Below are 27,157 nucleotides of genomic sequence, written 5' to 3' on the forward strand. Positions count from 1 at the left end.
TTGAAGTGTAGTATTGCATTATAAATTGCATGATATACTTGTAGAAGTTTGACTTTTAAAAATCTCTGACTCCAGAAGCTCTCAATCAGAAAATATTGAAACCCAAATTGAGATTTATGCTATTACTTCAATTTTCAGATATTTCCAAAATGGCATTGTGCCTACAGAGATCTCTCTTGTGCAGAAAACTTTTCTTTGAATATCTCTACTATGAAATGCACATTTGGCTTACTTTGCTAATTTCTTTTATATTCTGTAGTTGCATGTGTCACAGTGTATACAAGGTATAATAGCACAACCCCATTGCTCTCTACAGCTTCCTGAGAAGGGCAGTGAAGAGAGAGGTGCTGATCTCTTCTCCCTGGTATCCAGGCACAGGATGCATGGAAATGGTTCAAAGCTGTGCCAGGGGAGGTTTAGACTGGAGTTGGGAGGGTGTTTGAAGAGTGTAACAAAAAGGCTTCCTGGAGAGGTGGTGGGTGCCCCCAGCCTGTCAGCCTGTAGGAGCCATTTGGAAAATGTCCTTATCAATGTGCTTTAACTTGTCAGCCCTGAAGCAGTCAGGCCATTGGAACAGATGCTCCCTGAAAGTCCCTTCCAGCTGCTCTGTGCTATCCTAATCTTAACCTCAGCCTCTAATGTGTTACTGTGAGGCTGCTAGAAATCTCTGGGCATCTTCATTGCTCCTTTTCCACTTCATTTTAGTCTGTACATTATATAACATACATGGGTCCAGGATTATGGAACATGTGGTGTTTTTTTCTTCCCATCTTCACATGAAAAAGATGTTCCTTAGGATTGAAAATTTAATGTGCAATCCTTCTTATTTTCTTTGAGCAAAATGTCATGTGAAAGTGACTTTAAGGTGGCTTTAAGCAGTGATTTCAATCAACAATTTTATTGGGAGTAGAGGTATTGATTTGTGAGGAAAGGTTTAAAATGCTGAATAGATGTGTATTGTAACTGATGTGTTTGGAAGCAAAACAGTTTTGTAATGTGCACTGAAACAGTGGTGACTTCATGGCACTAGTGGTTTCATTTCTTGTGTAGCATATCTTGATTTTTTTTTTTTCTTCGCACTTGCAGGATGAAATAATTCGAATGTCAACCCTGCAGCCTCAGATTGAACGGCTAAAGGCTCAAAGTCAAGCACTCAAAGAGAAAGAACAAGCACCAGTGTTTCTGGATGCTGACCTTGCTGCTTTTACCAGCCATTTCAAACAAATATTTGCTGACATGCATGCCAGAGAAAAGCAGCTACAGACCAGTAAGTGTTCTTGACAAGAAGTCAATTTGCCTGACTAGCACACATAGAATAGGTGTTTATATTTTGCTTTCCCAGTTTTGTATTTGCTTTTGTGATGCTAAACCAGTAGTGCAATGCAGGTGCTCTCTTTTTGCAATTGAATTAGTCTTTCAAAAATTATCAGTTCATTCCATATTTTTTATTAAGAAATCAAGGGAAGGTGCACTATTCAGAAGCAAAGCTTCCACTCAATGTAGTTCTGCCATCAGACTTCCTCTTGTTAGTGTGTTTATGGACAGATTCAGTGATATTTTTTGGCACCACAAAACTGTCTTTGTTTATCTGGATTATAAGACAAGGCAGTCCATCTCTGTCAGTCAGTAGAGAGGAAAGACAGGAGATTTACAGAATGGAAATTTCCATTCTGTAAAAATCTAGAGCAGACTCACTCCTTAATTACAGGAGTGAATCTGCTCTAGGTTTTTACAGAATGGAAATTTATCTCCATAAATCTTATCAAAGAGAGTAGCCACCTTAGCATATCTAGTTTTTCATCATGTGGCCAACTCTTTCTTATTTGCAAGACAGAACACATGACTGCCAGTTAAAACATTATTTGTGATATTTTTAGTAAAATGAATTTTTCAAAAGGGACAAAGTGTTATACCAAAATAGAAAGTTAACTATTCCTAATTAATGATAGGTAGCAGATCAGTAATTACTGTATACTTTCTGTATTAGCTTATGAAATTAATAAAGTATCAGACAATAAAGAATACAAATTTAACTTTTTCCAAAAACAAAGATATTATTTGCCTCTTCAACCACTGATATCTCTAAATTATTGTAGTGATTTGAAATTTGACATAGTGCTAGCTCCTTCTAGTGGATTTTTCTAATATTCCTCCTAAATTCTTTCACAGAGTCTTGGATATTGTTTTTTTCAATACTAGATTACTGCACTGTTGTAGTTATTTTACATATGTCCAGATAGGCAAACTGAAGAGGTGATGATGCATGGGAGAACTGTAGAAATAAAATACAAGTGTCTCGTAGCAAGTGATGAAAGAATGAATTGTAGAAATTTAACATTAAGGAGTATAAAGTTTCTTCATTAATCTAAATTCAGGATGAAAAACAGGCAAGATGTAAAAAACTGATTTTATATGCTGAAATCAGTTGCCATTCTTCCAACAGAAGCATAGCATGAATGCTGGCTTCTTTATGATTTCTCCTCTGTCTAAACTTCCATAATTGTTTGGTTTGCCACACCAAATTTTACTGTGGTGAGAGGCCATGAGTTAACCAGTGGATTGGTCCAGTAAGGTAAATATTGTTCAATGTCTGACCTGTAATGTCATGGGCTTTAGTGAAGTTCTTCCTGGGAATTCCTTCCCCAGCCTGGGCTGCAATCTGCTCCTCCGGTGCCCTGGCTGGAACAGCTGTCCTGAGGTGGAAACTCTGACCAGGCTGGGGAGAGTCTCCTGTAGTGCAGGAGAACAGAAGTATTTACTCAATATTGCATGGAACCCTGGACAGTTACTACTTTTCTTGTGTTGTACAGATGGGCCATACCCTGTGTCTTTATTCTGCCCTTATTTTAATAGAAAACATTGAAATTTCGTTAGAGTACCTTAGAACTTTCCATCTTTTATTTACATAAATTATTTTAATTATTTCCTACAGATGGAAAGGTCTCCTGAGGACTGAATGATGTATTGCAGATCAGTTATAATAATTGATCCTTTTTTTTTTCTTTCCTGTGAATAAAACCTACTTGTGTTTAAAAAGTTTTTTTTTTTGTTAATCTTCCATTGATTCTTTATCTTTTCTAATGAATGAGGGTATTTAGCCATTCTGTTTTTCAAGAGAAATTTTCCCTCATAAACAGTTTTCTCTAATTTTGGGAATTGTCATCCTCAAATATTTTTTGTTTGGTTAGGTTTTGATTGCGGCTTTTGAAAGTGATGGCAGCTTAGTTTTGTTTTTTTTTTTTTTTTTTTTAAACATTCAGGAGTGCTTAGTAGTTTCTCTCTGCTGCAGATTTGTCAATAAAATAATACTAAAGATTAACTCAGACTTTCTTACGTGTTTTTCTCCATTATTTGACTAGCATTTCCAATTATAAAACCTAATTTAAATCCTGAAACCTATTTGATTGGGTTTTTTCATTATTTTGTGGTGCTGGTAAGGAAAGAGATACAAGCTCATAAAATATTAAGAAATGCAACCCATTTTTGCATTTTACAGAATGTCTGTATATCCATATACACTTTGAATGTGATGTATGCAGCAATCCAGCTCTCTTTTCTCCCCAAACACATTTAGAGTAAGGTCTAGAATATTGCTATATAGAAAAATTAAAGGTCAGACTGAGCTTAAAACAGTTCAGTAATCTACAGAAGGGAGTGAAATAGACAATGCTGGCAATGATTCTAGTATGAATAACCTGATTTCCCAAGGAAGTTCTTAGATTTTCTAATACCCTGGTGAAAAAGGAGGTTTTGTACTTTATATTTACTTGTCTTGAAATTAACTTCTGCTACATCAGAGAGATTTCTAGGGAGCAGCACGGTCAGCCTCCCATTCCCCCTGAGCCCAGGGAGAGCTGACAGTCAGTGTCAGGTAAGTGAATATTCCCCAGTTCCAACTCCCTCCTGGGTGGCAGCTGATTCATTCCAGCACTCCTCTGCTTCTGTGACTGAACTGAATTCCATTAAGGTGCTTCTGCTTTTCAGTCTCGCTGCATTGAGCTGCTACCCAGTTGTGGCCTTGATGGAGATACATGTTCTCACTGAGATACATGTTCTGCTGAGGGAAATTGGATTTTTAGCAAGTAACTAAAAAAAAAGGCTTTTGTCACGGGTAAAATTAAAAGTATCAAGGTGGAGGTGGCAAAGAAAAAGTCATATATATATCCATTTTTGTCTGCTTCATAAATTTATGCACTGTACTTTTCTTTCAACTTCTGATTCTACCTTTGCAGAATCAGTAATTCCCAAAGGTGAAGTGATCATTGTCATCATTGCTGTTGCTATTATTAATGATAAATTATTCATCTACATTCAAATGATGTTTCTTCTGTTTATTTCAGGAAGTACTTTAGAAAGCTTTTGCCTTCTGATTCTAGTAAAGATTCTTTAGACTTTTTATTTACCCATGCCATGTTTAAAATTATTTCATATGCACATTATTATTCTCTCTAATCCATAAATACAATATTTTAGAGTGTTGGATTACATAGTGCTCATGCAATTCAAACTTGGCAGAATTTTATAAGATAATAAACTAAAGTGACTGTAACAGTATAATGACCATTTAGAGTTTGTCTGCAATTATTCTGCTTTGGTTAAAACTTTGAACTGCTAACTTATTTTGATGCTTTAAGTGCGTTGGAAATGGGTTATAAGTGGCAGTGAAATTGTAATGATACATAAAATAGTCTTTCACAAATCATTCTATACTTGAGGAAGAAAAAAATTAAGCAAGTATCTTAAGCAAGTATCTTGAAAACTTCATAACTAAAAGTTTTCTTTAAGACCTGAACTATGATTTATTAGTAAAAATATTCATTGCTCTTTGATTTTGAGGGATAAAGTTTGCTTAACCTTCTTTAAATGTGTCTTTCAAGCTGAAGATACAGTTCAGATGTGTGTGAGAATTTATTGTTTTAATAAGTAGGATGCAAGCAATTTCTTTTCTTTTTTTTTTCACCCCATCCATTTCCTCCAGTAATTATTTTTTATGTAAATCAAGATCAAAAGGACAAAGCAGCCTGTGAAATGAATGTGTATGAGATAATGTCCTCTCCTCTGTAGGTGATTTTGTCCTTTTCCTCAGTGGTAAAAATGAATATTTTTATGGATGAAAAACAAACCCACCTGAAAAATAATTGTGTCTTTAAAATATATTTACTGTTACAAAAAGTCGTGTAGAACTGGAGAAGGACTTCCCTGGAAGTGTTCAAAGCCAGGTTGGATGGGATTGAGCAGCCTGATCCAGTGGGTGTCCCTGCCCATGATGGGGGCTGGAACTGGATGATCTTCAAGCTTCCTTCCAACCCAAACCACTCTGTGATTCTTTTATTCCCTTCTGTTTCTTTCATGAGCTATACAACAAAGAGAATTGGAGGTCTTAAATCACTTGCATAACATTGATCAAGTATTACACAAGATTCCTTATGAGACTTTCTGGTTAAAAATATAGGATAAGGAAATCACAGCTTTTATTAATAAAGACCTATTGATGAAATGGTTCAAGTATTTGTATTATAAAATAAGTAAAACAAATTTGTGAAAACATCAGCCTGATTTTACTACTGAAGAGATTTTTATTGGAAATAAATGAAGTTCAATCTTGTTAATTTATTTCAGGGAATAAGTCTTTACTAAAATGGTCCCATAGATTATATTTATTGTCTTTCACAATGGTGTGATGAACAGTGGGATTTGTAATGACTGCAGGAGAAACACATTGCAACCTATCCAGTGGGATTTGATCAGTGTTGAGCTAATTGTATTCTCATTTCATTTCTGACTTGGGAATATATTTTTGACTGAAAAATCTGGTCACAAAAACCAAGGAAGCAGTGAGGAAAAACAAACAAAGTATTTTACTTACTTGTAAAGCTGTTTTCACATATTTAGATAGTTCTGTTTATTAAAAATAAATCCTAACTAGCTACTTGAACATTTTGTTTCCACACGTATGGGCTTTCTCTAAAAGAAATACGCAAGTGCAAATGCATTTGCCTGTCTGTTCTCAAGGCTTACCATGTCAGTCATACAAAAATGCATTCCCTACAAGTGCAATAGATTAATACGAACACATTTTTCCCCTCTGGGATGGGAACCGTATTCTGATATTTCACAATAACACTTTTGTGATTTCTGTCTGTGATATTTTGTTACAGTTCTGCCATGGACCTAGTTTTGCTATATCTAAACTAGGCCCATATTGAGGACATACTAGATCTTTCTCATTGCCAATTCTTTTTTTTTTTTTTTTTTTTTGATAATACAGCAGAATCCATATTAATGAGATTTGCTTACTGTGTGGACTTTAGTCCATAAATATTAGTGTCACAAAACAAATTTTAAGATAAAAAGAAACAGGTCTTGACTGTGGGTTTATATTATTACCATGGGGAATTTAGAGATTCATATTGCCCACAGAGAGGCCATAAATGAGTTAAATTATTTAGACAGTTATAACTGGGTAATGTGAATCCCACTGTGGGAGCTTGACTGAATTCTCACCATTGCCATCATGTGCTGCTAAAATAATAAAGGCTCTTCAGTGCCATCCTAAAAGTTAATCTGCTTCCTTGTGGATGAAAATGCTGACACATTGTCTGTCTTAAAGAATCAAAAAGTGTTTCATTATTGCTAATTTGTAGTAATCTGGAAACGTGAAATGGGAAAACGATGGTTACACTCAATTTAACAATGCTTTCTTAAATTAATATTTAATAACCAAATTGCAAAGACACTAATTTGATTAAATCAACATTTGTCATCCCATTGAACTCTTATTTAGTCCATCCAATAGTAGGAAGCATAACTCATTACAATTGAATGAAATGTCTTGCAATGTTTGGATGGTTTTAAAATTTTTAATATTATTGGCAAAGTTACAGGATTAGAGTTTGATGCAATCTGGTGGAGTTTGCTATAGCAGTTTTCAACTGTTCTGAGGTACTCCAGTACTACCAAAAATAGCTGTTCTTTTACTTAAATGCTTGAAGTTATACATTAGTCTTAAGATGTTTTTTTCATTTAAAGGGAAAAATGATTGACAGAAGTCAAACATATATCACAACACTAAACTCAATTTCATATTTCTAAATAAAACTGCAGTTAAGAGTTGTATAATTCTTTAACATATCTGAGCTGCTCAAATTATATCTCCATTTGTTTGGAGTGTAGAGTTTAAATGTATGCTCTATTGTAAAGTAGAAGTTTGGATAAAATGAGCCAAAGACAATATAAATTTCACTAAGGAAAGAAAATGTTTAAGATGTTACTGGATGAGATGGAAAATGTTTGCATTTGTATTTCCAAGAATATATTACTATTGATTTCTGTGAGTCAAAAATACCTCATAAGGGAAGTAATTCTTGTCTTTCCTGGTACCAAGTTCTATCTTTTGTAAATCCCCAGATTTAATAAATCACATCAGGCAAGTCTTTTATGAGAAAATTTTGCCATACAATGTGCATTCTTCACAAGAGGGATTGTCCTGATTTTAGGAAGTTATGATATCTGACTGTAAATATAAGGTTTTTTACATGTAGCATTCTGTTGATCAACTAAAAAATTAAAATCTGAGGTACATTCTGCCAAGCACTGCTGTATGATGTAAGCAAGCTTGCACTTAAAAATTTTAACTGTATTTTTTGTCAAAACTACTTTTTGGACAGCTTTATTATTTTTCTGTACATTTCTTTTTGAAACACCAGAGAATATTGAGGAGGATATAGGAGATACAAATGGGTGCAACTTTTTTTTAGCTTTTATATTTTTCATTATTATGGACAAGTTGGAAATGTTTCAGTTCCAACCAGCCGTGCTATTTGTCTACAGATTTTTCAGTGAGCATAGAGGCAACTGTTGTTGATGGCAGAGGGAATGTTTCTGCTAATGAGTTGCTTATGTGTGTGCCAGATGTTGTCTATTTGCAGTAGCTGTAATATTGAAACAATAAGCACAGTTCAATAAAATTCAACTTTATTGTAGAAGGAAGATTAATTTTCTAAGCTTTTAACAGATGCCTTAAATGGAACATTTTGCTTGAACAGAAACATTGAACACATAAACTTTGTTTTTAAGACATTTCTGAAATTATATTGTAGGTTAAGTACAATGATTTGTCTGTTGATCTCTGAACACACGTATTTAAAATAGTTGTGTTGGGCATATAAGTCGTCTTCTGACCTATAATAACAGAGTCAAATGGCACACAACTCATAAAATGGTAGAGATATCTCAAACATTAGAAGGAATGTGTTCGGTTTTCAAAATAATTTTGCTTCCAAAATTATTTTTTATAGTTCTGATAAACACTGGGCCTGTTGCAATGTCTTGCAAAAGAACTGTAGACTTCAATAAGGCTTGGTCTTTTACCAAGGGTCTTCTGTCAGCAAACTGAATAGTGAAGCAAAAAATTGTTTTATTTCCTTCTTCCTTCTTTTATTTCCTTCCCTTTTTTTTTTCCCCATTGAATATAGTTTCTGACAGTTTGCCTCCTGCACACTACAAGGAGACAATGAACACTATACTTATGTGGATGCAGCAGTCAGAAACTAAACTCTCCATGCCTCAGGTTGCAATTGCTGAATATGAAACCATGGAGCAGAGACTCAGGGAGTTCAAGGTGAGTGATGAAGCTGCAAGCAAAAATGTCTCAAATGAGAAGTTTAGAATAGAACTCTAGTTTGGTACATGAATCTGCTGAAGCCTGTGGATCTTGAGTAAATAATTCTCATTTTGGTTTCCAGGGCTTCAGGATATGGTGGTTGCTTGCTTATAGTGATTCCTGAAGTTAAGGAATTTAAAATGGTGCTCACCATTGAAAGCAATTTTATAAGATATTGAAAATGTTAAGGAAAAGACCTAGTTTGTCCCTATGGCATATAAAATATTCCTTTGATGATAGTTCTGGTAGTAAAACATAGATTTCAGTAATTTCATTTTCGAGTGCTGACATGAAAACGATTCTGATTTGCAAAATGCAGCACAGTCTTTTGACAGGTTTCCTGTCAAATTTACAAGTAGACAAATGTGGAACAAATTTTGCCAGTGGCTACAAACCTTCCCTGTATCTCAATGTCTGAAAGAGTTTCTACTCTCAGATGGCTAATGAACATATTGTTTGATGCTTATTCAGAAATAAAACTTAGAATATAGAAAAAAATAGATTAAGTAAGTTTGGGCTGAGAATTTCAAAAGTTTTAAGAAGTTATAAAAAATGTTGTATTACAGATTCAATTATCTAAGTTTATTTTTTTTTTCTCCGTGCTCTGGTTCTTTTCTCTGATTCATTTGAAAGTGTCATTATCAGGGCCATTGCAAATTCCTATCTCAAATTAATGAAATGCATGTAGACCACATCTATTAACAAGTATAATATATAAATTATATATATATTATATATATATTATCAGTTCAACTAAGAAAGCCTTCTACATTGTATGAGAAAAAACAATTCCAAATTGCTCAGTGAATTATGCCATTGCATGTTTTAGCAAAGGTGACCTCTGTGTGCTGCCCGTGTTTGTGAAACAAAGAGAATTGCCTGGCACGTGAATTCTACTCGCTTCTTATTCACAGGCTCTACAAAGTTCTCTGCAAGAGCAGCAGAAAGGGCTGACCTATCTCAGCACGACTGTGGAAGAGCTGTCCAGGAAAGGCCCTGCAGAGGTCAGCCAGAGCTACCGCTCCGAGCTGGACGTGGTCCTGGGCCGCTGGAAGAAGCTCTCGGCACAGCTGGCGGAGCAGTGCCAGAAGCTGGAGGAGCGCATGACCAAACTCCAGAGATTCCAGGTGCATCACGCTTTTTCTGCCTCTGCTTATGCCTGGTGGCTTGTTGCTGTGGGACTAAGGCAGAACACATTTACGTGCTTGCAGGAATTAACACCAAAGTGAGAGATCAAAACGTGACCAGAAATGTGGTTAAATTTCTGCATGATTCTGATGAGCGGAGATTTTACTTTGAATTCTGATTTTGTGGTTCTTTCTGATTATGTTGTTTCATTAGCAAAAAGCTCTAGTTTAATTAAAAATTGGAAATAATGTTCCTCTACTTCTTTTTCAATGTAGCTGAAGCACTTATTCATGCATCTGCAGTAGCTGTACCATATTGACTTTAATGAATTCACTTACATAATTAAAGTCACCTGTAATATAGTAGTATCTTGTCAGCACTTTCCAGAAAGCAGAAGTGTATTTCAGGTATTTAGAAGGGCAGCATTGGAACCTCACCTGGGTGTCTGTAAAGCTGCTTCTCACATTTTGCAGGGCTGTTTCTCAGTTTTTTGCTCTCATCCTCTGTCTGTCTGACATTTTTGTCCTTTTTTAACTACATTGCCACTGAGCATCTCTAGCTGACCACTGCATCAGCCCTGTCCTGTGGTGATTCCACAGAGGGAAGCTGGAACTGTCTATGTTCAGCACAGAACAGCACCTGTCCTCTCCTCACAGATGCTACCCTACTCCCAAAACACATTAAAAAAGCAGGGCACTTTGCTTAAGAAATTCAAACTTTTGTCTTTTTTCTCCCCTTTGCCTCCCATCTTCACCCCCACCCCTTTTCCAAATTCAGAGCTTTTCCCACTGGTCTTAGAAAGGTCCTGAGCTTTCATGACCATGCTCATGTAAAACATTTAAAGCAGTGTGAGCTCTTGATGCACACAAATTTTACCCTTTATATTTATTGCTGAAAGCCCTCTGGTACACATCTAATATAAAAGTTATTGTCTTTTGAACTTGTTGAATGACTTCTCATCCAGATTATTGTTTTAGCTGCTGTAATTTATGGAATGCATCAGTGTGGCATATGATGAAATCAGTGTTCATAAACAAAATGCATTTACAATCTGATTAAAAATGTGAGTCATACATTTGATCTTCATTGGTAGCAGGAGACTAATTTCTTTTTAAGAAAATCCTACCAGATAAATATTTTACCACATTAATGAACTAAAAGTATTCTTGTAAAGGTATTAAAGTTTCATCATGAAATATGATTCTGAACTATTTTTACTGTTGGATAATGGAATGCACAGTAGATATTTCAACAGTGTTTTGGTAATTGCCATTCTGGAGTATACTGACAATTTTTGCATGATTAATTTTATTAATTCAGTTCATTTTCCATGATAGCCTGGGTTTTTTAAAGTATATCAGTCACATTAGGGAAATATTCCCTTTGGTTACTCATAATAGTTACTAAGGCACATTTGTATACATTTTAGGATGCAATCTCTATTCTAGCATCCTTTTTTGTGCTTTAATTCAACTTTACATTCAGTATGTAATATTGATATGTATTTCATTGGTGATGAAAACAGTTTGATGAAAAAATGCTTTATAATTTACTTCTAAAGTTTTTGCCAAATATGTGTTTTATTTTAATATGTGCATCTGATTATCAAAGATAGCATTTTAAGGTAATTTTAAGTGGTATTTTTAAATTTCATTCTGCTTTTCAAGTTATTAGATTACCTATGTAATGTTTCCAGGACTGGTAGCATTCCCTCTTTTCAAGTATTTGAGGTCAAGATTTGTTTGTTAACTGCAAGAGTTAAATAAAGGCTATGGAAATAATATTCCTATTTTAGTAGTAGAAACAGTAACTGAGAGAGTCTGAAATGACTCATTGACTCATCATATGATTTTAGTTTCTGAAGTGAATTTCTTTCAGTTACATTGGCTTTTTTCATTCTGAATAGTAAGGGTGTTTTTCTGTGCTGTGTTCTGTTAGAAATATAGTCACTAGGGCATATAACTTCCAAAAGGAGTCTGAAGTTTAAATGAAAGCACAGACCATTTGATGGGTGAGCCCAAATTAAATGCCAAGTATGAGTAATCTGAAGCTGTAGAATGAAACAATGAACAAGCATGCAGTATCTAAACACAAATGATATCTAGAAGGCATAAATTTGAGAGCCATAAGGTTGTCTGCTCATAGACACATTAAACTTGGTCAGAAATGGTCAAAGTACAGGTTAAAGTGTTGATGACAGACCCAGGTAAAATTGGTTTTACTTGTTTGCTGTGTTTGTATTTTCAGACAGTTCAATAATGTTGAAATTACATTGCAATGAGTTTTGGTTGTAGTGTCAGGATGAATTGCACTCTTGCCAGTCAGGTTTTGTGTGATGAAATGAAATGTCTTTTTATACACAGAATGACACTAGAACACTGAAGAAGTGGATGGCTGAAGTGGATGTTTTTCTGAAGGAAGAGTGGCCTGCCCTTGGAGACTCAGAAGCACTGGAAAAGCAACTTGAGCAATGTACAGTGAGTATTACCTGCCTGCTTGGCAGTTACTCAGTTCTTCTCTAGGAGCTGAATTTATACAGAAGTTACACAAATGATTACTGTTCCTAAAAATAAATTCATGTAGAAAGAGGATTGCCTTCTTCAGTGTATTCAAACCATTCTCATGTCCTGGGTTTGAAGGAAAATTCAGTTATAACAAGGAAACTTTAATACCAGAAGGAGGCAGGTATTAAAGTGACTTTTTTTTTAAATACAGGAAATAATATGTAATTAGCCTCTAAAGTCAACTGTTTATTTACTTTGTTGAGCTTTTGAGTGTTGCATTTTTTTAAAAAATCTGTATAATCTGTACCAATTTTTTTTCCCGTATCTGTTCCTCATGTGATTTATAAACTTTTCTGATTGTACAAAAAGAACTTGCAGGTACTGTGAGTTATTGTGAGTTATATCCATTCTTTGTCACTAAACTTACAAGTTCCAGGATGGTACCCCAGCAGAGTTTTAAAGCATCATGAAGTATTGGTACTTCCATCACAGGGTTTACAAATTCTTCATGTCCCAGCAGAGTGTGTAAGTGCAGTGAATCTTGTAATCTGTGATGGCCCCTGTCTATATGCTCAGTGGAATTTACAAGTTCTGTAAATTTTCTGGAAGGATGTGTAAATATTATGAAATGCTACATACAGAGTGATCTTACAGAACTGCAAGTTCTCTCATATTTTCTCTTAGCCATTATTTAAATAAGAATTATCCTTATTTTTCACCATTATAATGGAATATTCTTTCAGAAATGTGAATAAGAGATCTAGGTATTTCTCATGTCTTCAATCAACAGCAGGGAAGCCTTTTAAGAGATACATTTACACATTATATATGTATATATTTATAGTGCATACATAACATTTAAAAATTACATTATTTTATTTGGTAAACAACAGCTTGCCACATTACAGCTGCTCATTCCTTTTTAATTTCTTCTCATAAATAAGTCTGTTGATTGTCCTCATTTTACTGGAGATCTGGACCCCAGACAAGTCAGAATCTCATGCAGACACATTTTCATAGAGATATCATATCTGAAACTTTGTGTGAATTCTGCTTGCATAAACTTCTGCTCTTCCTTTAGGCTTTAGTAAATGATATCCAGACAATCCAGCCCAGTTTGAACAGTGTTAATGAGATTGGGAAGAAAATGAAGAGTGAAGCAGAGCCAGAATTTGCTTCCAGAATAGAGGCAGAGCTAAAGGATCTCAATGCTCAGTGGGACCACATTTGCCAACAGGTACCAAGTCTCCTGATGTGACTGGTTCTTTTTAAATTAACCATCAGGGTTTTAATTGGCAGAATTTGTCCTTCTATTCATATGCAAATGAAACTGAATGTAGAGGTATTAATTCAACTAATATTTTACAGAGTACAATTTAGGCTGTAGCAGTATATGTAAAGTATATTTATTTATAACACAATACCTTCCTATTTTTACAACAAAGATGCATACTAATATATTAGGTCTAACAGCAGTATGATTTATGGCTTCTGATAAACTAGATTTCTGAAGGTGTTGTTTAGGCATTTGCCAAAACAATCAAGTTCTGTACTTAGTTTTATGTTTTCTTGTATATTGTTCAAATTGCATGTCATTACTCTGGATGAAAAAAGACATTAAAGCAGTGAAGGGTTCGTAATTGAATAACTCAGAATTAAGAGTATGTGCACATATGCATGTGTATAAATTATTCTCCAGTAGTCACACAGATTTGAAAGAATGAGACATAACAGGAAAGGACAGTTCTTTTATTTTAGTTAAAGGCATTATTAATAAATCATTTTACAGAGTAAGGAAGCTAAAAATTACTCTTATTTCACTGATGGCATTTGGATTCTTATTCTTTATGATAGTTCATCATGTTGTATTACCTTTAAATTTTTCCTACTTGCCCTTTTCTGTTGTGTACCTTTTTAATGTATATTTTCATGAAAGTAAAAGTGTTACCTTTTAATGAGGTATAATATGTTCTTAAATTTTTATTATTCACTTAACATGTGAAAAATAGCCTCTCTATATTTTTTGATAAACATAAAAAAATTGATCTTTGAAATCTGTAAGACATTTTATTGATCCGGTTTTGTATTCTTTCCCCTTTCACTACCATGGAGTATTTAATTCCTTTTTTTTTCTTTGTGATATTAATAAGCTGGATACCTTGGCACTTCTTTCACAGAAATTCAAAGTATTACCTTACAAGTATAGTAGTCTGTCACTGTTCTGTTCTGACTTCCTTGAAAATCTGTCTGTAATAATCTGTTTCATTCAACACAAGGCACAAATTATTTTGTCTCACTGGGCATTTCTAACTCAACTTCTTCAGCAATAGCTATTAAAATACATGAATAATAATTACAAAAATCAATTTGGTTTGTAGAGGTTTCTTGAGAAGATTTGGAAAAGTCAGCTTGGGTTGATATACATGCAATTAATATGACTGTGAGAGCTGGCAGTTGTCATTGGCAATCCAGATACTCTTTTCAGGTGATAGAAGATTACCTTCTCTTCTTGTGCTGGGACTGAGGAAGAGATAATTTTGCAGAGCAACATGCAATTCTGCTTTTATACTTGTTGCTTGTTGCTCTATTTTGTTCTGTAAAACAACATTTATGTGGAACATCATTTATGTTTAACAGCCAGTCCTCAAGGATGAGTAACAAATCAGTAAATGTCAGAAATGGAGACCAAATACGAAGAAAAATTCTCCTGATATTGCTAAAAATAAAGTTTACTGAAGCAGCACCACAGAGCAGAATACTGTAGAAATAAGCTCTGCAAGACCAATTCTGAGAAATGGCACCAGTGCAACTTACTATTTTTGGATGCAAACTTCTTAATACTATTGAAAGATGATAAATGCACAATCAGGGACAATTTTGATAGGTTAATGCACAATGGATAGAATCAGAGAATGGTTTGGGATGGAGGTGATCTAAATTAATATCAAGTTCTAGTTCTATACGTGAGCTGGGTAATACAATTATATGACCCCCACTTAGTGATTTGCAGGTGATTTAGCAGTAACATTTTTCCCTTTTAGATAAATAGTTTCTTCCACTAGGAGGTTGGCCTTTTTCCTTACTTATTTGTAGGGTATTCACCTTTTGGAGACATTCTTAAATTACTTAATCAGCAGAAGAAAGATATGCATATTGCTTTATTCTCTAGTGAATTGCATTTGAACAAGTTAAAGGCCATCTGACTTTATAGCTCAAGAGCATTTGGTTTCATCCTTGAATGTGCTTTCAAAATCTCCTGTGGTTATTCTTTCTACATTTCACAGAAGCTAATCCCTGGGAGATGTTCTTTTCCACAGTTGTTTTCTGATCACCTCAGCATATGGTGTAGATTCTCATTCTAGTATCATTACAGCACTCGTTCTGCAGGGCCATGATTTGCTAAAAAAAGGATGTATACAAATGTAGTACTTTTTTGATTGTTTGTTATTACTATCTACCTAATTACTAGTTAACATCTGCCTAATAACAACAATTTTATTATTGTAGGATTTAATTTGATTCTTCTCAGGCTAAAACGTTTTCAAGTTTGTACAGTAGCTTTGCTCCAAGTACTATGTAATCTTTTCTTTCTTAAAGGCCTATGCTAAGAAGGCTGCATTAAAAGGTGGTTTGGATAAGACTGTGAGTCTCAGAAAAGATTTGTCAGAGATGCACGAGTGGATAACACAAGCTGAGGAAGAATATCTGGAAAGAGATTTTGAGTATAAAACACCTGATGAGTTACAGAAAGCTGTTGAGGAACTGAAGGTAAAATATAAACTAATTCCTTGAGCTGTGTTCAAATGTATGTTTGAAGCTCCCATTGTAAAGAAAGTCTACTCTTTCTTTTAGGGAAATACCTTTTCAGATTTAGGTGGCTTGAAGTAATTTCTATTTGCAATATACTAGAAGATAATTGATATTCTTCAACACCACATTGGGGTTTTTTTCCTGTTTGCTTTATTGGATATTGATTTGGATGTAGCTTCAACATTCTTTTAATTAAGGAATAATTCATAAAATTTGAGTGTTAGCAGCAGTAGAGTGAAATCAGTTTTATCATCTCTTTGCATTAGAATGAGCAGAAAAAAATTAAGATGTTAGGATGCATCTTGGTGTGTGCTATGTATGAATATTATGTCTTTAATATAGGAATATAGAAACAGCATGTTTTGATCTCAATTAATAATGTTTCCTTCATGTGGGATGAACATGACCTTTGGACAAAACAACTAATTTGTGATACATGTTTAAATACACTCCTGCTAAACCACTGGATGTGGGCTTAATTCTTATTAGAGGTGAATTGTTTAGCTTGTGCTATTCAGGAAGCCAGATTATAACTTGATTGTCATGATATATAAAGCTTTGGCAATCTATTGAACACTTTGTTTTCAAGCTGTTAGTTTTCCATGTTTTTTCCAGTATTTGAGAGTTCAGACCATGCAACTGATGATCTCTTTATTTACTGACACATTATTTGCTGCCAGTCAGAATACACATAATAAAAGGAAATTTATGGAACAACTCATTTGTAAATGAGACAAATATCAAGAGTAAATATCTGCTTTAAAGATACAGCTCTTTTTTAGTAACTAAATAGCAAAACTCAATTTTATACATTGCACTGCATATTGAAACAGATGAAGTGCACAGTTTTATATACAAACACCATTATAGATTCCTGGTAGATGTTCTGCACCCAGATGAAGTACAGGCATATTCAGACTGTGGCACCTTGACCTAGGAAATAACCAGATCATTTGTCACGGTGTCACAACATTGAAAATCTGGATCAGAATTCTGTGTTTATTCTACAGCCCATTTCTTCCCACAGCTAGAGAAGAGGAAAGTCAAGAGCAACCTTGTAAACTTCCTCTAGCAATGGCAGCCTGATCACAATTATTCTGATTCATGGACTTACAGACCCAGAGAGGGAAAAAAATATTGTCAGGAATATGGTTTTGATTTGATGTTTTCCGGGCAGGGAGTTCTCATTGTAAATTCCTGTGAAGGCCTGTAGGCACAGATGACACTTTTTATAACATCACTGTTTCCAGTTGTGATATGATTCCAGTCATAGACACCAGAAAGCACTCAGAGGAAATGGTACTGAGTATGAAAATCTTTTTCATGAGACCACATAACAAGGAGGAGGAGCAAAAGTGTGGGCTATACAATAAAGAAAAAAGTATTTTCTGACTTTCTTTTTAAATTCAAAACAATGATAGTGACAAGAAGTATCTTTTTTCTTTTTTTTTTTTTTGCAATTCTTGTGATTTTACCATTAAATCTGGATACATGACTTTATAACACAACAGATTTTTTTTTGATCGTTTGTAGTTCATAGGTTATGATGCTAAAGGTGCTTGGAGCACCTCTGGGAGGAAAAAAAAAAGTACTGAAAGGTTCCATTAGTCTGAGAGCTCCAGAATGCTAGATGGTTGTGAGATGCTAAATTGTATTGTGTATTGGCAACAAATGAAACAAAAGTTTTTTGGATGCATTCAAGATTATTTCAGAAAGTCTGGGAATTGAATGTCTCCTGTTGTATTTTGTTTTGTTGTTTGTGGTTTTTTTCTCCATCTAGAAACCTGTCAGAGAATTCTGACAGTTACTAGAAATAACTTCCCTTCTTAAATCAGGACTAGAACTTCTCTTTTCCTCCTTTCCAGAGAGCAAAGGAGGAAGCCCTGCAGAAAGAAGTGAAAGTGAAGCTTATTACAGATTCCGTGAATAACTTTATAGCAAAGGCTCCACCTGCAGCTCACGAGGCTTTGAAAAAGGAGCTTGATGTCCTAATTACCAGCTACCAGCAACTCTGCAGCAGGCTGAATGGAAAGTGGAAGACTTTGGAGGTTTGATATCTTGTCAGACTTGTATTTATAGCCCTTCTAACTGCAAGAAGTAAGGTGGAGAGCACAGCTGTACTATCATAGAATTGTAGGTAGCCCAAGGCTATCCTTGCTTTATGAGCCATATACCAAATACCCCATGTTATGAGCTACACACAAAGTTATTCAAGATCATATCTGCTGGAGAGTTGTGTTGCAGGAGAAGACTGAGACACAGCTCTTAGGTCAGAGACTGCAATGGCTGCTCAAGCTTCTCATCCCTTCTGAGATCAAGCCAGGAATCTGGCTTTGTAGCAGCCCTGTGGTGCTCTCTTCATCAGCTCCTCTTGGCTTCTCTCTTCCATGGCTAAGGGTTTTGACTGGGTGGCCCTGGAGCTGGTCAGGTGGTGTTATCTCAGCATAGGAACAGCACTTGCTCTGCTGGCAATCTGAATATTTCCCATGCATTTTGAGTTGACCCTGCCATTTTGGCCAACTCCATTGCAGATTCTTGCCATGGGACTATTTTTATATTATACAGTAGGAACAATGAATTAGGTATCTTGTTGTTAATGTTGCAAGAGCTAAATTTTGGTGGTGAATAATTTGCAAGAGCTAGCCTCATACAGGACAATAATGCACCAGAGTAGAATTTATCTTGTCTAAATTTCACTGTGGAAAATTAGGTATGCAGTCTAAACTGGTAATCTGCATTTAGCCTGATCATTGAGGATGTGTTGCTGCATGTTAATGTCCCTCTATAACCCTTATTTGGTGTGAGCAAAGTTTGGTGAGATGAACTGCATTTTGGGAAGCTTGATCTGCCAAGAGTGTAATGCATTTCAATAACATTATTTTAACTTGTACTAACAAAAAAAAATTATTTTGGAACATTTAAATGTTTTGTTTGTGTATAAAGTGCCATTTTTATTTGCTTATTTAAGTATCTTCAGGCACTGTATAAATAAAATATTAGACAATAATTTAATTTCAGGAGAATAAGAACATTTCACAATATTATGTTTAGTACTCTAGCACTTAAAAGGTCTATAAATTGCACTAAATGTGGTTTAGAATTAATTTCCATAGAGATTTTAGTCTGAATTCCTAAAAGCTGGTGTTTTATGAACCTGTGATTTAAGCAATTAAAATATAGAATATAAAAGGAATCTAAGTGTATTTTTATAATAGAGACATAACTTTCTAACATGGGTCTTTAAAGTTTCTGCTCTGTTTTATATTTATATAAGAAAACTTTACAGAAAACATATAAAGTGGATAGTACATGAAAATGAAGGTTCAAGTTGCGTTTTGCAAAAGAGTTCACTTTTTTATGTTATTTTCTGTGGTTTTGCACTGTTTAATCAAAATGATGGTTTTCTTTTGTTATATATTAATTTGGATCAGATGAGTGCTGGCAAATAAAATCATATGGTCCCATTAGCTTCAGATATCAACCATGTTGCTTTGGGGCAGAGGCATGAATGTTTTCAGTATTTTAATGAGTGAAAATTTTCTGTGCAATTTTCAATCTAAATAAACCCTTTCTTCATCAGGAGGTATGGGCATGTTGGTGTGAATTATTGTCATATTTGGATGCAGAAAATAAATGGTTGAATGAGATTGAACTGAAACTCAAAGCAACTGAAAATGTCCAGGGAGGTGCAGAAGAGATTTCTGAGTCTTTAGATGTAAGTGCTGACTTAAATAATAACCCAGTCATATGTGTTGGTAAATTGTAAATTTCATGTCATTCTAAACAAACTATGAACTCACATTACACGTGAACAAGGTGCAGAATATTTCAAAAGTCCTAATTTCTTACTAGAGTTAACAAATGAGGATTTGAATTCAGATCCACTTAAATCAAACTATAATTAAATGTCTTTTGCTGGGTTTTATATACAGTTTTGGTAATGCTAAAATAAACATTCTTAAAAAAACCAAAACCCTCACTTCAGCCAGTCAAAAAAATGTTGAAGGCTTCAGAGAGGACAAATTGTCATCATAATAGTACAACTATTGTTGTACTATTATGATGAAATGTTGTTTATTGCTCTTTAATTTTTATTCATGGAGCCTTTAAAATTAGTAGAAATTAAATTAATGCTTGTAGTGCATCAAAATACAAAATACTGCATTGATAATCCCTTTTTGCTGTTGAATTTCATCCATTTAGATACTTAAGTGGAATTTTTATATTGAGGTACAAGTACTCTTATTGAACTCCTTAGGCATAGTCCACATCTTTAAAATTAAGCATTAAATTTATTGCTATATGAAAAATCCTTGTGCTTTGTAATACGTAGTACAGAACATTAGTTGGTATTTAATCTTTTTTCCTCTACTTTTATTGTATATGAAATTTGAAATTTCTTTCTTATATTTTTAAGGCAAATAGGGATTGCTTTGTAGAACTTACTTACAAAAAGGAAAAATAAACTTATTTTTTTGACTGTCTTCAGTCTTTGGAGCGTTTAATGAGACATCCAGAAGATAATCGCAACCAGATTCGGGAGCTGGCTCAGACTTTGACCGATGGTGGGATCATGGATGAGTTGATCAATGAGAAACTTGAGAGGTTCAACAGTCGGTGGGAAGAACTTCAGCAGGAGGTACAGTTAATGATCGTCCTATCAAGTAGAGGACAGCATAACATAATTTAAAAAATAAAGAGTTATTTTGCTGGTACAGGTCCTAAATAGGTCACAGTTCCTAAACAAACACAATTTACATTAGAAGTGGTTTCATGGGTGTGGTGGGCTAACTCAAGCAGGCAGCAAAGCACCACAAGACTGCACATCTCCTGGTACTTCAGTGGAGATTATAGAAAAGGCAAAAGCAAGAAAACTCTCAGGTTGAGATTAGGATGATTTTAAAAGTGAAAGAAGAAAGGGGTAAAGCAAGTGATGCAGAAGAAATTACCTCCAGGAGATTAATGTTCAACCAGTCCCCATGCAATGACAATTTTGGAAACGCTTTTCCCCACCTCTTTTTGTTGTTGAGCATGGCCCTGTGTGGTGCTCAGGTCAGCTGTCCTGGCTGTGTCCTTTCAAAGCCCAGCCTGCTCACTGGAAGGGGCAGAGTGAGAAGAAAAATACCTGGATGCTGTGGAAAGCCTGCTCAGCAATGGCTGGAACATGCCTGTGTTATTAATGCTGTTTTGGCCACCAATACAAACCACTGAATCATACAGACTGCTGTGAAGAAAATTACCTGTCTCAGCCTAAACCAGTAAAATGGGTAACCCCAAAATTTTGAAATAGGAGTGACCTTCTAAATGGATTTAATCTTTAATTGCATATTTAAGATGTCTTCTCTGACATAACTCTTAGCAGGAAGCAAATTATTTAGAGCTAATTATGAGTAATATCTGTTATAGATAATTTTTAATTAAACAACAAATAAGTGTATTTGTATAAATGAAAGGGTTAAAAAGACACTTCAATATAGAAATGTGTAACACAAGGAGAGCCAAATCTAGTAATATGCTATAAATATGAGGCAAATATCAGCTCAGTACTTTGGTGAAGATCAGAAAGAATTATTAGGGAAAGACCTAGCAGACCATGTAGACAGCCCCTTTCTGACTGTAACCAGAATATGCTTGGAGATAAACTACAAATACTGTCAAAAATGACTCAGTTACAATGATAGAAATGATGCACAAGTGCAGATATTTGGAAAGCAGCTGTATTAGAAGGATGACAATCTACCATGAAAATAAAAAAAAAAAATGTTTCTTTCCTGGTGCTAGAAATATGCTTGTTTTTGAAAACAGTGGAAGTATAAACACTGCAATAAAAATTACAAGAGGGTCCTTGGCTGTTCTGAGAATAAACTTGAAGGATGGAGAGGGAAAGAGCCTGGTGGTACTTCTGAGGCAGTGCAGGCATTCACATAATTCTGTGTAGCTGGACAGTATCTGAAAAGTAAATATAAATTTCTGTATACCTTCTCTTTTTGTAGCCCTTATTTTTTTTTATCATCTCATTTCTCTTTGAAAGCAGATACACTCTCTGGAATTCTGCTTCTTGGTATTTGTTATTTTTACTGAGTAGAAGACTGGGAATATGCAGAAGGCTTCCAGAGTGTGAGAACATCACATTTAAATAGTCTTTTTGAGTGATGGTTGAATACTATTCAGTCATTATTCATAGATATTAAATAAAAATTCATAAAGATGCAGAGATTTAGTTGTCAAAAGCACATAATGAAGACGTTGTGCGAAATTCTGGAAACAATTTGGATGAGTATATAGGCAAAATATATTAGAAATGTATTCACTGCTCTCCAATTTCTTTCAAAAATAGAAAAAAATTGAGGTGGAAGTCCTCTTTAAAAGCTTCTTTGAAAGCTTGATCAGATATTGAGTAGTTAAATACTAATAGTGAGATCTGAATCTGAAGTGGAAAAATATGCTTTTTTCTTCATAGGTTCCTGATACTGAATTTTCTGTGTTGTTTGTGTAGTCTCTTGAAATTCAAGCAGCATTCTCCTTCTATAAAAATATATTGCAGGCACATAACACAAATCTGCTCATGTTCAAGGTCACTTCTTCAGATAGGCTAATTGGCAGTCCTGAAGTGGTGATGTTGCTTATTTTTATTTGAATAATTTTGCAGGTAATTACCAAGACAATAAGCTCATGTGGGCAGAGACTGATATGTGAAATATTTATTCATTGCTAATAGAGCAACCAAACCAACCCACTTCTATATGAATGATGCTGCAAGACAATGCATCTTTGCTACTGAGATGGAGATTCATTTTTAAAGGCAGATAATGGCTTCATGTTTGTGTGCCTTATCTTCTTTAGTTAACAAAGAGTGAGTGTGTTTAGTTTGCTTTTGAACATTTGGGGCTGACTGATAGCAAGGTATACCCTGTCCTTGCTTTTCAAGGACTGATTCACTTACAACTCTGTATATGGGATTTAAGAAACACTGAAGAATTTGAAGCTAATATTGCAAGCAACTATCAGTGTTTAAAGTAATTTACATCCTGTCCAGCAAGCTTCAGAAATGTCAGTCAGATATTCTTGAGACACTTCTTGCAACAAACTGTACAAAACATTATTGTTCACCTGGGCTTTACACTAGACTCAATTATTATTATTGGGTCCTGTCTCTTAATTCATTTTTGGACTCTCCGGAAGATTATCTTTGGTTTCTTTAAAAAAGCACACATTTATCATTTGACATGATTTTTCTGTTTCACTCTCCCCTCCAGATGAGAAAGTATATTTCATACCCCATGTCCATGCAATTGCTTTGAAGGCTGCTAAGAAGGCTGCCTTTAAAAGTTCTGAGGCATTATCTGCTGGCAGTGATAACCTAAAGAGATAGAAAAGTCTTTCGTATAGTTTGCTGTTTTGGAATTCAGTTATCAAAGCTGAATATCACTTAATGGCTGGGAGGTAAAATATTTGTAGCCATTTACTCAATAAGAACACTGGATAATACTCCTAGAACTTGCAGAAAATTTAGTTCTAGGTTGGAGGGTATTAAAAATTCATGGGTCCAAAACTAATGTTTTGAAATGAAAAAAGAAAAAGTGTTCCTAATTAAAGTCTAAGCACAAACATTAATCCACTCTGAGATTAAGTGGAGATTAACATGTTTGGATTTTGATGCAAGGGTACAGAGAAGTTGTGATATATCTCAGTCACAACCATTATATCACCAAGTCAGGCTAAATTTTAAAGTAATATAAACAAGTTAAGAAGGAATTTTAAAGTTTCCTAACTTTTAAACTTTTCCTGTGGCAACATTTCTCAATAACACGAGAGTATAACTGAGACAAGAAAAAAACACCCAACAAGCTAAGATTTCTGCCTTTCTTAACAGACCCCTTTCCATGAGCTGTAACTTATAAGATAATTAATGAATTTATTTCGGCTTTTTAAATAAATGTACCCTGTCGTAAATGTGCTGTAATTTTCAAAATATTTTCTTCTGTTAACCTTCAACAGCCCAGCTACTGAGTACTGCCTCAACAACATTATTTGTTTTTAACATTAAAGCTCTAACCAACATCTTAGTAACTGCACATGTAACTGATGCATTATATAGATGAAATGTGCTATTTAAGCAAAAAGTGGCAATATCTATAAATATAACATTATAACATTCAACATGAAAGAATTAACTCTGGTCTTTCCATTAATTCTGCATTTTATATGGATAATATGCAGGGTTGCTATTCTCTGAATTTACCCTTGACCTTTTATAAATTGTAAACCGGTTTATGCAGGACATCATATCATAAAAAGTGTTGTGTTTATCATCAAAGCACTAAAAATCTATAAAAACCCTGTAGAGACTTAAATAAAAAAATATTCCATATTTTTTTCCTCTCTCTTTCATTCTGATAGTGCCTAACAGTGTTGTTTTTTTTTTTTTTTCTTTGAATTAGTTTTCCTTGACAGCTGTCAAAATTTTGCTGGCTCAGAAATAATTAAAAAGTTGTTTATTTTCCTGAGATTTTCTATTTAGCAATTAACTGTCAGCCACTTCTCTTTAGAGCCCAAAGCCTTCAGCTTTATTGACTATGATCTGATAGCAAAGCTGGAACTTCTTGTTATGTTCTCAGACCCATTTAACTACAGTGTTAAGCTATCTATTTTTTTTTCCACAATGGAATAGAAGACCCATAACATTTCAGGAAACAAATAAACAAATTGAACCAGCCAGAACATTATAAATTAAAATATTTTTATACTATAAATATTTAAAATTTCAGCTCTGAACTCTCACATGTCTTTAAAAAATAGGCCGACAGACAGCTGTGAATTGGAAGGACAAATTTGAAGCTCAGGTCCACAGATGTAAGTGTGTAGAAGGACAACTCCATTTTGTAAAGCATTCTAATGCTTGTACCCACCAACAACTCTTCTCTACTGAAAGAGAAGAAGGTGGCTTCTCAGTATTGTGGCACTCCCCTTGATTGAATTTATTCAATATTCTGCAATGCCAGTGGTAGTACCAGGGACCTACTTAGTGAAGAAGGTTAGATCTTTGAATCAGCTGTTGTGTACTGGAGAAATGTGTTACATTACAGGTGTATCATACCTTTTATAAGATTACTGTACAGATCTTCAATCCATTTGTAGTGGAAATTCAATGAGGTCAGGTATGAGCTTGACTTTAGATGAACTTGAAAAGTAAGATCAGTTTCCAGTAAGCAATACAGACAAAAAAAAATGTAAGAAGCACCTACTGAGAAAATCACCACAACTCTGAAGGTACTATTTCCAAAAATTCAGCTGTGTGTCTCTTCTCCAATTGCCAAAATAATTCCTCTGTTCTACTGCTGCATTCGTGTCTTGGTCTGGCATCATCCATTCATTCCTTAAACCATTCACAGCTTTGGGAAATTATGTACTTTCATCTCATTTGGAAGAGGCAAAATGTCACACAGGTTCTCAGGCTGTAATGAAATTCCCTCTGAGGACAATAAAAGGGGAATTTTTTGTCTTTGTGTGTGTGTTGTGTGCACATAAACACATCACACGCGTGAATGTATATTTATCTGATTTTATATTTGCTTGAAATGCAAGTGTAAAAATTCAGTTAGATTCAGGCGAGGATTGGTCTTAATTTTTTCTTAAGCTTATCTGCTATTTAATAATATTTGATCGTATTTTATTGATTTGATATTTTATCAATGAGTTTGGGAATCATTTATTTTTTCCAGTTGTACTCTAAAATAGGATTTTGATACACATAGTTTCTGATGATATCAGCACAAAGATGACAATTTTTCAATCACCACTTATTCTTTATAGGATTTTTAGTCTTTGGGAACTTGCATGCGTTCTACTGCTTCATTGCATGAATGCACTCTGCTTCTCAGGCTGGCAGCAAATGTATCTGTACTTTAAAAAATCTCTAATTCCAAATAGTAGTTAGCATGGGACAGCATTTAACAGAGGTTCAAAGCTTCAGGTGTTGTTATAAAACTAGTTCATCATATAGATATAACACCAAATTTGTGTCCAGTGTTTTGAATTCTCCAGGAATTGGAGAATTCAAAACACTGGACACAAATTGGGATGGCTCATAAGACACTTATTTGGATGGCTCATAAGAATGGAACCTTATAGGAGTCTTATTTTAAGTGGTGAGCTTCTCTGCACATAAGGGCACTGCAGCCCTCAGGAGGAATGGATTCTGCAGGGTGTTAGTCCAACAGTGAACCACAGAGATCAGTAAAACCAGGGAAGTTCTTCCATGGCTCTTGCATGCTTCCAGGAGGATGAGCTTACCCATTAGGTGTAGAAACCTGCTTGTCCTGTTTCTGATCTAATGTGTCTTTCAATCCACCCCATTGATAGAGAATCTGCGTCCTGGCCAGCCTCACAAATCAGCAGCAAGTAGTGCCAAGGTAAATGGAAGCAGTGGTTTTTAAACTCACTGCTTTGAACAGGCTGAGGAGGTTTTTATGTTAAAATCTCAAATCAGATGAAGGTAAAAGTCATTTAAGTAGCAAGCCTTAATACTGCAGTAGGGTAATAATACCTTGGTGGTTTAGGTGCTCCCATTAACACTGACAGCATGAGTCTGATATGCAAAGCTGCTCAGTTCCAGAGAAGGTTCCTGGAACTTGTGATGATACAAGATTATCTGATGAGTTGTTTTGAAATAGCACAAAGCAGCTTACAAAAGCAAATATAGAAAATGCTGGTTGGATTCCTATCCTTTAACTAAGTCAAACAGCTAGCAAGAATGCTCACAAGAAATCATCTTCTTCATTTGTTATACGTGGAGCTCTGTGAGAATCTGAGCTCTGTGAAGAAGGTGCACATATATCAAATATTCTCACTCAATTGCTGAGAGATATTTTTGTTCAAGGCAAGAGTGTTGTAATGGGTATCAAATCAAATTAAAGTATAGCTAGCTTACCGGAGAGAAAAAGTGTGATTTGACTTGAAAAATGGCAGGATACCTAGAAATGTTATTTAAAGGGTGCTTGCTTTCACCTTTGATTCATGTCAAATAGGGTTAGTCACCTTTTTCTGTGGGCAG

The 27,157-nt window shown here is 34.8% G+C and overlaps 1 protein-coding gene across 9 annotated transcripts in view; it reads left to right on the forward strand.

Annotated features, from left to right (window-relative positions):
- Positions 1-27,157, forward strand: part of DMD (dystrophin) — a 1,148,686-nt gene that overhangs the window by 492,288 nt on the left and 629,241 nt on the right. For all 9 annotated transcript variants that reach the window (XM_071430346.1, XM_071430344.1, XM_071430345.1 and 6 more), the window contains exons 20-28: positions 1,087-1,267; positions 8,475-8,620; positions 9,577-9,789; positions 12,154-12,267; positions 13,376-13,531; positions 15,892-16,062; positions 17,970-18,152; positions 19,685-19,819; positions 20,594-20,743. In XM_071430346.1, coding sequence (XP_071286447.1) covers positions 1,087-1,267; positions 8,475-8,620; positions 9,577-9,789; positions 12,154-12,267; positions 13,376-13,531; positions 15,892-16,062; positions 17,970-18,152; positions 19,685-19,819; positions 20,594-20,743 — 1,449 coding nt within the window. The remainder of the gene's footprint in view (positions 1-1,086; positions 1,268-8,474; positions 8,621-9,576; positions 9,790-12,153; positions 12,268-13,375; positions 13,532-15,891; positions 16,063-17,969; positions 18,153-19,684; positions 19,820-20,593; positions 20,744-27,157) is intronic.

This window comes from Agelaius tricolor, unplaced genomic scaffold (assembly GCF_023055355.1).
Source record: "Agelaius tricolor isolate 1412-34295 unplaced genomic scaffold, bAgeTri1.0.p SCAF_7, whole genome shotgun sequence".
Lineage (NCBI taxonomy): Eukaryota > Metazoa > Chordata > Aves > Passeriformes > Icteridae > Agelaius > Agelaius tricolor.